Genomic DNA, 12,437 nt, shown 5'->3' on the forward strand with positions numbered 1-12,437 from the left:
ACCCAAGTCCTCAGCTACATGGAGGAATATGGGCAGGATATTCCCAGCGACAAAGCCCGCATCCGGATCGTGCAATCTGCCCTGGATGGACCAGCTGCGGATTGGGTAGTGAACTTGCATGACTCCAATGCCCCAGAACTCAGTAACTTCAACCGTTTCATGTCCTCTTTGAGAAGACGATTTGAAGACCCCCTGGCTGATCGCAAAGCCCGTGAAAGAATAACAACGATGAGGCAGGGCAAACGCCCAGTGGCTGAGTATACACAAGAATTCCGGGCCATTGCCAGCAAACTGAATTGGCCAGAAGACATCCTCCTTGGCCATTTCAAAGACGAACTAAACTATGATCTATATGATGCTTGCCTGCCCCGAGGGGACCCACATCGACTTGAGGAATGGTACGTCTTGGCAGAGGAAGCAGAGATCGACATATTGAAGAGGCACCGCCGAGGAAAACAATGGAGCCGCCCCCCGCCTGAGCTGACACACCAACCGGTGAAATCATCGGATACAGCCAAGAAGCAAATGGGATGTTTCAAGTGCGGAAGAGAAGGGCATCGAGCTGTAGAATGCCGCTCAAAGGCCCCCCAGCACAACCCAGACAGATCCCCAATCAACAAACCCGGAAAGTATTCAGCTAAGCCAAAAGAAACGGCCATGAGAATGATGGAAATTGCAGAAACCCCCACCTCTGCTCACCAAGGGGAAAGGACTCCAGCCTACACCACAGGGCCGGTGGATGCCTCAGATGACAGCTCGGAGGGCGAACCCCTGGTAAGTGGATGCATCACACCCATCTTCAAAACAGTGACTATATTAATCCCCCCCATGCCCGAAGCTGTGAAGGTGAAAGCCTTAATAGACTCTGGCTGTACCCGCTGCCTCATTAGCCCAACACTAGTGGGGAATCTGGGCATCCCATCCAGGAGACTGGAACAACCAATCTCATTTGGCCAACTAGATGGATCCATAGCAGGGGGGGTGCCAGCTACCCTAGCCACTTTGCCAATACATCTCTCCCTGGGCAACCATGAAGAGGACTTAACGTTTGTGGTGACCCCAGGTATGGAATGCCCAATGATTCTAGGGATGGAATGGTTGAAAAAATGGAACCCCTGGGTAAATTGGAGGACGACAGAAATCAAATTCCCGAAGGGGGACCCTATGGACTTAAAACCCCAAGGGAGGCTACCAGAATCAAGAATAGAAAAAGCATCCATAGGAGAGGAAAAAAGATTAACAGAAATACCAGAGGAATATAGGGACCTTGCTGAAGTCTTCAGTGAGGAGAGGGCGAATGAGCTTCCCCCCCACCGACCCACAGACTGTACCATTGAATTCAAGCCTGGGGCAAAACTCCCGAAGCCCAGATTATACTCCATGAGCCCAAAGGAGAAGGAGGAAATGGAAAGATTTATAAAAAAAAACCTGGAGAGAGGTTTCATTGAGCCAGCCAAGCCTAAAGTGGCTGCCCCGGTCCTTTTTAGAGAGAAGAAGGATGGCTCTTTACGTTTATGCGTGGATTATAGGGCCCTGAATACAATCAGTGAAAGCAACCTATACCCGCTGCCCCTCATGAAAGACATGCTGTCACACCTATCGAAAGGGAAAAAATTTTTCTAAACTAGACTTAAGGGAAGCTTACTATCGAGTGAGAATCAAGGAAGGGGACGAATGGAAGACTGCATTTAACTGCCCCATGGGGTGCTATCAATTCAAAGTCTTGCCATTTGGATTACAAGGGGGCCCTGCAGTCTTTATGCAATTAATCAATGACGTTCTAAGGGAGCACCTGTTTAAGGGGGTCCTTGTTTACTTGGACGACATTCTTATCTTTACTGAAACAAAAGAAGAACACGTCAAACTTGTCAGAGCGGTTTTAAAGAAGCTGCGAGCCGCTCACCTATATGCCAAACTCTCAAAATGCGAATTCCACCAGGAAAGGATAGACTACCTAGGCTATCGCATATCCCCACAGGGCATTGAAATGGACCCAGAGAAGGTCAGAGCAGTATTAGAATGGGCACCACCCCGCACAAGAAAGCAACTACAAAGTTTCCTGGGCTTTGCAAATTTTTACCGCCAATTCATCCCCTCATTTGCACAGATAGCCTTGCCCCTCACTAACTTACTAAAAACGAAGGGAACATCCTCAGTAAAACCTAGCCAGCCACTAACATGGACAATGGAGTGCAAGCAGCGTTTGAGAGACTAAAGAGACTTTTTTCTGCCGAACCAGTACTAAGGCACCCAGACATGGACAAACCCTTCATAATACAGGCAGATGCAAGTGATGTGGCAGTGGGGGCTGTGCTATTACAAGAAAATGATGATGCAGTATTGCAACCCTGTGCATATACATCCAAGAAACTCACGGAAACAGAACAGCGCTGGCCCGTATGGGAGAAGGAGGCTTATGGGATACGTTGGGCATTACTCACATGGCGACAGTTCCTGGAAGGCAACAAAATCCCCTTCCAGGTGTGGACTGATCACAAAAATTTGGAAGCCCTGAAAACTTCCAGGAAACTCAATCCCAAACAAGCCCGCTGGTCCCAGCATTTTCACCAATTCCAATTTAAGCTCAAACATTTACCAGGAAGAAAGAACTTCCTGGCAGATGCACTATCTCGCATGCCCCAATATAACAGCGCACGAACCACAGACTCTAGACCAATAATGGCAGAGTCACAACTGGCAGCACCAGTAACCACAAGAACCCAAGCCAAATTAAAACCACAACTGGACAGCCAAACTGGAATTGAATCAGAAAAAGTTTGGAAACAGATGATTGGTTCCAGAAAAACAAAAATGTGTGCACAATGAAAGACGGGTTGCCTTGGATAGGGGAAAAAGTTATATATACCAACAACTCAAAGAGTAACTTTCATGCACCTTTGCCATGACACAAAATCAGCAGGGCATTTTGGATTTGTAAAAACTTTACATTTAATTAAACGGCAATTTTGGTGGCCATCCATGAAAAAGGACATTGAAAGTTATATAGCCAGTTGTCCAAAATGTGCCACGGCAAAGAGGTTGCAAGGGAAAGTGCCAGGACTATTGCAAACAGTGGCAAGTCCCTCAGCCCCCTGGAGAGAAATAGCCATGGATTTTATAGTGGAATTGCCAGAAAGCAATGGGAATACTGTGGTCTGGACGGTCACGGACTTGTTTTCCAAACAGGTGCACTTTATCCCTTGCCAAAAGATTCCCACTGCAAAAGCCTTAGGAAAACTTTTCATCCAACACATTTACAGATTGCATGGGGCACCCCAACGCATCATCTCTGACAGGGGGGTGCAATTTACGTCTGCATTTTGGAAGGAATTTTTTCCCTCTTAGGAACCACTCAGGGACTGACATCTAGCCACCACCCTCAAGGAAATGGGGGGGCTGAAAAAATGAACTCAGTACTTAAGCAATATTTAAGATGTTTTCTTAGTTTCCAGCAGACCGAGTGGGCGGACTTACTCCCCTTTGCAGAAGTTTCCTACAATAATGCAGTCCACTCCAGCACAGGTTACACTCCTTTTCAAATAGCCACCGGTCAAAGTTTCAACCCCATGCCAGAATTAACCCCAAACGAACCAACGATCCCCTCGCTGAAAGAATGGATGGAAAAATTACAAAACACCTGGCCAATAGTCAGAAAAGCACTAGATGAAGCTAGGCAGGCTTACAAAACACAAGCCGATAAAAAAAGGGTTGAGCCTACACCATTCATTATAGGAGAGATGGTGTACTTATCTACAAAATACCTAAAGTCCCTACAGCCCTGTAAAAAACTTGGACCAAAATACATAGGACCTTTTCCAATCAAAAGAATCATAAATCCAGTAACAGTAGAATTAGAATTACCCAAAAATCTCAGGCAAATACACCCAATTTTTCATTGCAGCTTGCTGAAAAGAGAGCATCAGTCACCTCTACGGCCAAAAATCCCCCCCCCCACCACCTCCAATCATGGTGGAGGGTGAACAACACTTCGAAATAAAGGAAGTCCTTGACTCTAGGAGATATCATGGAGCAACTCAGTACCTAGTTGCCTGGAAACACCTCCCTCCCTCACAAAATGAGTGGGTCCATAAACGTCATGTCAGAGCCCCGAAGCTATTGAAGAAGTTTCACACAGAGTATCCTAACAAGCCTGACTAAATTTTATACTTGTGTTTTCTTCAGGTGGATCTCTCTTATTGTTAAGAGGGGCCGGATGTCAGAATCCAATTATATTTCATCTTTAAATTATCAAATATAGAAACTCCCAATTCTGCCTTCTCTGGATTCTGCCATAAGAGGGAGAGAAGGGGGAGAACAAAGGGGCTTTATGGCCCTCACTTCCTTCTTTACACTTCAAAGAGCTGAATGCTGAATGTGTGTTTATTGTAACCTCGAAGCGTTAACCTACCAAAGGAGGGAAGTTGCCTTTCATGTAGTTATCTGAAGTCTCCATCCAGACGGAAGAAAGAAGAAAGGGAGTGGAATTGTGATACTTGAAACTATAACTGGAAGGGGGGTTGATTGGGTGGGACTACTGGGGAACCCCTTAAAACCTTGAATGGGAGAGCTTGGACCCCAAGTCCTGTCTAGCATGCCTACAACCATTTTCTCTTAATAAAGGATTCCTGTTGGAAGAATTATTCTAAGAGTTCTGTCTTCTTAAGATGCAAAGTGGGGTGGGTCCTTACAATCAATTAGCATGTCCATCAGGTGTGAGTCCTCCGAGTCTGACTCATTCTCCTCACACAGCTGAGCTTCATCAGGAACACGACTGGAGGGCCCAGGCTCTTTATCAAACTGTGAATCATGTAATTCATCTGAGCCTCCCTCTGACCCTGATGGCCCTTCAAATGCCTCTTCCACCTCCTCCTCAGATTCCTCAGACTCAGCTGTTGGGAACACAGGCTGGCACGGAATCACAACAGGATGCATCCCAGCACCCATGTGCTCGCCGGCCTCTGTGTGCAGGAGCCGATAGTGTCAGGCAGCCTCACCTGCCTCACCTTGCCCTGTGACAATGGCATGCCCGCCCTGCCTCGCCTTGCCTCACCCTGCAGGATGAGCCTCCTTCCCACTGCCCCACCTGCCAGAGACCCCTTGGATCTCCCCCAACCCTGCCCAGCCCCCACAGGTGTCCCTCCCCACGAGCAACATTGAGGTGATCATGCCCACCTTGGCCACACCCACCCAATCTGCCATGACCACAACCACGCCCACCCAGTGGGCCACACCCACCCAGCAGCCAGCGATAAATAAGTGGGTTTTGGGTTGCAGTTTGGGCACTCGATCTCTAAAAGGTTCGTCATCACTGGACTAGAGTTTCCTTGGGAGCAAAGTGGAGGGGGAGAGGTCCTCTATGCACTCTAAGCTTGGCTGTTTTCTTGCACTTGTTTCATTACCCAAAGTAGGTTAAATCATCAGTGCTAGACTGATGGAAGTGATTTGCCATCCATGGCATAGATTTTGGCTTCTCAGCCTGGTCTAAAAACCTGGAATTCAACCCAAAATTTCTGTGGCTAAGCAAGAGAGTTGCTGTGTTTTGCCCCATTTTACGACCTTTCTTGCCACGGCTGTTAAGTGAATCACTGCAGTTGTTAAGCTAGTAACAATCTGCTTGTCAGAAGGTTGCAAAAGGTGACTACATGATCCTGGGACACTGTCATAAATATGAGTCAGTTGCCAAATGTCTGAATTTTGATCACATGACTATAGGGATGTTGCAATGGCTGTAAATGTGCAAATGGCCATAAATCACTTTTTTCAGTGCCATTGTAACTTTGAATAATAATAATAATAATAATAATAATAATAATAATAATAATAATGATGATGATGATGATGATGATGATGATGATGATGTTGGAAGGAACCTTAGAGGTCATCTAGTCCAACCCCCTGCTCAGGCAGGAAACCCTATACCATTTCAGACAAATGGCTGTCCAGTCTCTTCTTAAAAACTTCCAGTGTTGGCGCATTCACCGCTTCTGGAGGCAGGTTGTTCCACTGGTTAATTGTTCTAACTGTCAGGAAGTTTCTCCTTAGTTCTAGGTTGCTTCTCTCCTTGATTAGTTTCCATCCGTTGCTTCTTGTCCTGCCTTCAGGCGCTTTGGAGAACAGCTTGACTCCCTCTTCTTTGTGGCAACCCCTGAGATACTGGACCACTGCTATCATGTCCCCCCTCGTCCTTCTCTTCATTAAACTAGACATACCCAATTCCAGCAATCGTTCCTTATATGCTTTAGCCTCCAGTCCCCTAATCATCTTTGTTGCTCTTCTCTGTACTCTTTCTAGAGTCTCAGTATCTTTTTTACATTGTGGTGACCAAAACGTAATCAGTATTCCAAGTGTGGCCTTACCAAGGCATTGTAAAGTGGTATTAACACTTCACGTGATCTTGATTCTATCCCTGTTAATGCAGCCTAGCACTGTGTTGGCCTTTTTGGCAGCTGGCTTATATTTAAGTGATTGTCCACTAGGACTCTGAGGTCCCTCTCACAGTTACTACCATTGACCAAGGTAATATTCACTAAAGGAATGGTTATAAATTGAGAACTACTTGTAGCCTACCATCCAGGTTCTAACCAAGCTGGACCATACTTAGTTATCAAGCGTAGACAATATTAGGCAGGTACTGCTACCTGCAATAGCAATCGCATTTAGACTTATATACCACTTTACAGTGCTTTACAGCCCTATCTAAGTGGTTTACAGAGTCAGCATATTGCCCCCAACAATCTAGGTCCTCATTTTACCAACCTCGGAAGGATGGAAGGCTGAGTCAGCCTTGAGCCAGGTCAGAATCGAACTGCCGAACTGCTGGCAGCCGGCAGTCAGCAGAAGTAGCCTGCAATACAGCATTCTAACCACTGCACCACCATGATTCAATCTCACCGAATCCTTCCAGGAGAGCTTCCCTTTCTTTGCCCAATTGTTTCTGGTTCTTGAGGTCTTCAAAGCAACCTGACTGGTCAAAGCCAGCCGTCCCTGGACTCACCTGAGACAGAAGCCACCAGTTTCTCAGACACCGCAAGGCCCATCACCGCTTTCTCATGAGCCTTGAACTGATGGCAGCAGTCAGAGCTACTCTCAAAAGTCTTCCAGACACAAAGGGACCCATCGCCGAGGCCCACAACCAAAAATACATGGTGTAACCAGGCCAGGCTACAAACAGCCACATCGCTTCCTTGTAAATGAATCCGGCTTGTCTGAAAGCCTACAAGAATAAGAGAACATGCATGGATGAAAAAGATATCTAAGGATTCACGCTCTAATAATACTTTTCAGACTTGAGACCAATTTAGACTCAATCTGCAATATGCAGTCTTTCCTGATTTTTTTTTTCCCTTTAAAAAGTACACACATGACTGATTAGAGATCTGGTACTTTTAACAGGTGAGCAGATCATAAAGACACTCAGTAAAAATAACCACAGCATGGAGAGATAACACACAGCTCACAGCAGCTAGCAGGAAGGAAGGAAGGAAGGAAGGAAGGAAGGAAGGAAGGAAGGAAGGAAGGAAGGAAGGAAGGAAGGAAGGAAGGAAGGAAGGAAGGAATTCAGACAGGCAGGCAGGCAGGCAGGCAGGAAGGAAGGCAGGTAAGCAGGAAGAAAGGAAGGATGGAAGGAACACAGGCAGGCAGGCAGGCAGCAGGCAAGCAGGAAGGAAGGAAGGAAGGAAGGAAGGAATGAAGGAAGGAAGGATGAAGGAAGGAATGCAGGCAGGCAGGAAGGAAGGAATGCAGGTAGGCAGGAAGGAAGGAAGGATGGAAGGAACACAGGCAGGCAGGCAGGCAGGCAAGCAGGAAGGAAAGAAGGAAGGGAGGGAGGAAGGGAGGAGGAAGGAGGGAGGAGGGAGGAAGGAATGGAGGGAGGAGGGAGGAGGAAGGAAGGGAGGGAGGGAGGGAGGAAGGAAGGGAGGGAGGGAGGAAGGATGGAAGGAAGGAAGGATGGAAGGAACACAGGCAGGCAGGCAGGCAAGCAGGAAGGAAAGAGGAAGGGAGGGAGGGAGGGAGGGAGGAAGGATGGAAGGAAGGAAGGAAGGATGGAAGGAACACAGGCAGGCAGGCAGGCAAGGAGGAAAGAAGGAAGGAAGGGAGGAGGGAGGGGAGGGAGGGAGGAAGGATGGAAGGAAGGAAGGATGGAAGGAAACACAGGCAGGCAGGCAGGCAGGCAAGCAGGAAGGAAAGAAGGAAGGAGGGGAGGGAGGGAGGAGGGAGGGAGGAGGAGGAAGGATGGAAGGAAGGAAGGATGGAAGGAACACAGGCAGGCAGGCAGGCAAGCAGGAAGGAAAGAAGGAAAGGGAGGGAGGGAGGGAGGGAGGAAGGATGGAAGGAAGGAAGAGGATGGAAGGAACACAGGCAGGCAGGCAGGCAAGCAGGAAGGAAAGAAGGAAGGAAGGGAGGGAGGGAGGGAGGGAGGAAGGATGGAAGGAAGGAAGGAAGGATGGAAGGAACACAGGCAGGCAGGCAGGCAGGCAAGCAGGAAGGAAAGAAGGAAGGAAGGGAGGGAGGGAGGGAGGGAGGGAGGGAGGGAGGAAGGATGGAAGGAAGGAAGGATGGAAGGAACACAGGCAGGCAGGCAGGCAGGTAGGCAGGAAGGAAAGGAAGGAAGGAAGGAAGGAAGGAAGGAAGGAAGGAAGGAAGGAAGGAAGGAAGGAAGGAAGGCAGGCAGGCAGGCAGGCAGGCAGGAAGGAAGGCAGGAAGGAAGGAAGTTATTATAGTTCCCCATAATAAATAAAGGAACCAAACTGCATCACCAAACTTCCAACCATAGCTGTCTTACGCCAAGGTTGGCTGTAGATCCAGATGCCATCTGAATGGTGTCCCACAGCCAGTCGACTTCCATCAAGGTTTGAGGCCACGCACAAGGCTGGGGAAAGGTCTCTTGATCCTAAACTGGTCCAAAGTTGCCCCAAGTGGCCTTTGCAAATCTGGACCTGTGCAGCAGGATACAATGATCAATTAGGCAACACACACAGGAATACAGATGGGGATTTACTAATATTTATATAATTCATTGAGGGGGAGGGAAGAGAATTAACCTGCCAATAAAAAAAAGGTGCCAAAAATCTCAATAAAATTTCAGTTTTTTTTTTTTTTTAAAAAGACCGCATACACAATCATACTTCATTGGTTTGTCCTATTTGTGGCTAAACTCCAATGCAGATGGTGTGGGATTTCATATTAATGGCCATGTCTTTCTTTAATAATCAAAGTGGGTCTCCAGCTAGTTAAATGGATTAGAAAATGACAACAAAAGCAAGAGTTTTTCATCCTAGTGAGCTATTGCTGCATGTTGTGGACTGTTGCTGAGTTGGAAAAATGTGAATTAGAAACCAATTTTTCCCAAAGCCGGACTCTTGGGGGTCACTCAGAATCCCCACCCAGTCTAAATCTTCTCACTCCTTTCCATAGACTATGGGCTTCTCACATGCTTTATTTATGAAGGAAAAGTTGTTTTGGGCTTATATTTGTAAGTCTTACTTTTATTGAGATCCTTTTCTCATGATAAACTATTTTTAATTATTTATTTAATTTATTAATTTATTATATATATATATACACACACACACACACACACATATATATAAATAAAATAAATATATAATAAAAATAATATATATATATATATATTTATACACACACACACACACACACACATACTGCATATATAAAATAAATAATAATTAAATTAATACATATACATGTTAATGTAATTTATTATTAATTTATTTAATAATTAATAAATATATACGTTGAACTCTGCCTGGTTCCCAACCAGCAATAATCTAGTATAGACTTCTGTAAATTCATCAATCTACTGGCAGAAATTGAAATTATGACAGATACATTATAAGTGCAAGAGAATTTTCTAATAAGGTTAGTCCTCAACGTATGGCCACCACTGAGCACAAAATTTCTGTGGTTAAGTGAAAACATTTGCCAAGTGAGTTTTGCCCCATTTTACGACCTTTCCTGCCATCGTGGTTAAGTGAATCACTGCAGCTGGTAAGTTAGCAACCAGGCTGTTAAGTGAATCTGGCTTCCCCATTTGACTTTGTTTATCAGAAGGTCGCAAAAGGTGATCATGTGACCCTGGGACACAGCCAGTGAGTCAGTTGCCAAGCATCCGAATTTTGATCACATCACCATGGGCAGGGGTAGGCAACCTTGGCTCTTTTATGACTCGTGGACTTCAACTCCCAGAATTCCTGAGCCAGCATGGCTCAGCTTGGAAACTCTCCTTTTTCCCTCAGCATGGCTGGCTCAGGAATTCTGGGAGTTGAAGTCCACGAGTCATAAAAGAGCCAAGGTTGCCTACCCCTGGTCATGAGGATGCTGCAAAGGTTGTAACTGTGAAAAATGGTCATAAGTCACCATTTTCAGTGCTGTTGTAACTTTGAAAGGTCACTAAGCGAACTAATGTAAGTTGAGGACTCAAACCAACTGATCAGCCCACGGCCCTTGCATCCCTCCCCTCAGTCTTTAACATCATTCAGCCTGGTCCAAGCTGCACCTTGCAGTCTTCTCCTGCTGTAAGAAGTTTTTCGTCGGAAAGGAACCGAGCCGCGGAGATGCATCCAGAGTGAGCCTTGAATGAACCCAGGATGATGGCCTCCTGCCACGACCAGAGGGTGATGGAGCCAGCCAAAGTAGCCGCTGCCAAAACTTTCCCAGTGGAAGAGAAGGAAATGGAATGGATGGAGGCATCGTGGTCCTTCATGACCTAGAAGAGACAACGGTTGTCAAAAACAGCTGTCTGCTGGCATTTGGATCCTAAAAAGTTGTCTTGTATGTATCCGAACTTGCAGCCCAAATGTTGGAGATGTGGTAGTTCTGAAGCAACTTATTTTCATGTTTGGTAGACTTGTAAAAATATTAAAGCTTTTTGGATTATGATTTGGTGGAACATTCAAAAGGTTTTTAAAAGGAAGATTAAGTTTACTCCTCAATTATTTCTTTTGGGTATTTTTGTGGATTTTGATGCTAAAGAAACTATTTTAATGTTGAATTTAATAACAGCAGCAAGATTATTGGTTGGTCAATATTGGAAGAAGGGCTCTCTGCCTACTTTAGAAGAATGGGTATTTAAGGTTTCTAATTTAGTAGAAATGGCCAAAATTTCTGCTTATTTAAAGGACCATTCACAAGAGAGGTATGTTATTGTTTGGAGAAGATGGATAGAATATGTTCAAAGGAAATATGGAACTACAAAGTTTCATTTATTTTATGAATAATGGATTTGTTTATAAAATTATGCTTAGTATGATTTTGGTTATTGTATAATTAGTAAAGTTAAGTAGATTATGTTTAATATGTTTGTATAACCCTGTACTTGGCTCTGGGAAGTGGGGGGGGGAGAGGGGTGGGGGGAGGGTGGGTTGGAGGTTAAATAGGTCGGATAAGTAGAAATAGTTTTATTGTATATAATATTGATGTTGTAATTTGGAGAGAGGAATTGCTCGGGCATTTTCCCTGGACTGCATCCGGAGTGGGATGAGAAGGTAGGAGGAAGGGGAGAAGCAAGTAGGAAGGTGGAGGAGAAAGAGGAGAGGAGGAGAGTGGTGAGGAAGAAGAGGGAGGAAGAGGGAAGTAAGGGAGGAAGTCAGAGGGAGGATGCGGTTTGGGGGGAAATGAGTGAGCAATACCGAAAGTTGTGTGTATAAATTTATTTTATTCTTTATCTGAAGTATTTTGTATGAGTGTAACGAAAAATGGAAAATAAAAACTTTAAAAAAAAAAACTGTCTGCTTCCTCAAAACTCCCAGAGCAAGTTCCATGGACTGGTAGGTCTTCATCAATCATGCATCTCCCAGTTATATGCCGAGTCCCTCTCAACCTTACCGAGATCTTGCTTATTCCATTTGCATCCAAGACGGTGACCGATCTGTCCCATCCACCAGTAGCCACCAACTGACCCATTGGATGAAAGGTCACGCAGTTCAAAGGGCACGGGAAGTCCCACTGGTGGAGCACATGTCCTTGGGCAGCTTCCCAGAGCTGAGAATTTTTTTAAAAAAAATAGTGAGAAATTGGGGGGGGGCCAAGGTTTGTAAATGCTTTACAATTGCTGCCATTATTCCCCTAATGCTGAATTTAGACTTAGTCCCTGCAGTAGGAGAAGCTCTAATGGTTCTATTTGGCAACTGCTGACAGAGAAAACAGGGCAATAACTGCACTTTAACTTGGTTAAAAATGCCACTAAGATGCATTATATGGGCTGGAACAGAGTGACTGACGCCACAAAGATGCATTATGGGGGGGGGGTAAACAAAAGGGGCAAATACATCCAGAAACAAGGTATATTTTAATAAATTAATGAGTTCATGTGAGCCAAAAAGGAAAACTTAATTTATATGGACTTCCATATACAACAGTGGTTCTCAACCTGTGGGTCGGGACCCCATTTGGGGTCGAACGACCATTTCACGGGGGTC

General features: G+C 45.5%; 1 protein-coding gene across 5 annotated transcripts in view; it reads right to left on the minus strand.

Moving 5' to 3' along the window:
- TEP1 (telomerase associated protein 1) overlaps positions 1 to 12,437 on the minus strand; it is a 101,204-nt gene that overhangs the window by 19,281 nt on the left and 69,486 nt on the right. For all 5 annotated transcript variants that reach the window (XM_039350104.1, XM_039350102.1, XM_039350103.1 and 2 more), the window contains 4 exons: positions 11,845 to 12,000; positions 10,517 to 10,726; positions 8,783 to 8,936; positions 6,995 to 7,213 (listed from right to left, as the gene is read on the minus strand). In XM_039350104.1, the coding sequence (XP_039206038.1) occupies positions 6,995 to 7,213; positions 8,783 to 8,936; positions 10,517 to 10,726; positions 11,845 to 12,000 (739 nt within the window). The remainder of the gene's footprint in view (positions 1 to 6,994; positions 7,214 to 8,782; positions 8,937 to 10,516; positions 10,727 to 11,844; positions 12,001 to 12,437) is intronic.

The sequence above is a fragment of the Crotalus tigris genome, unplaced genomic scaffold (genome assembly GCF_016545835.1).
Source record: "Crotalus tigris isolate CLP2741 ecotype Arizona unplaced genomic scaffold, ASM1654583v1 scf7180000018306.2785112, whole genome shotgun sequence".
Taxonomy (NCBI): Eukaryota; Metazoa; Chordata; class Lepidosauria; order Squamata; family Viperidae; genus Crotalus; species Crotalus tigris.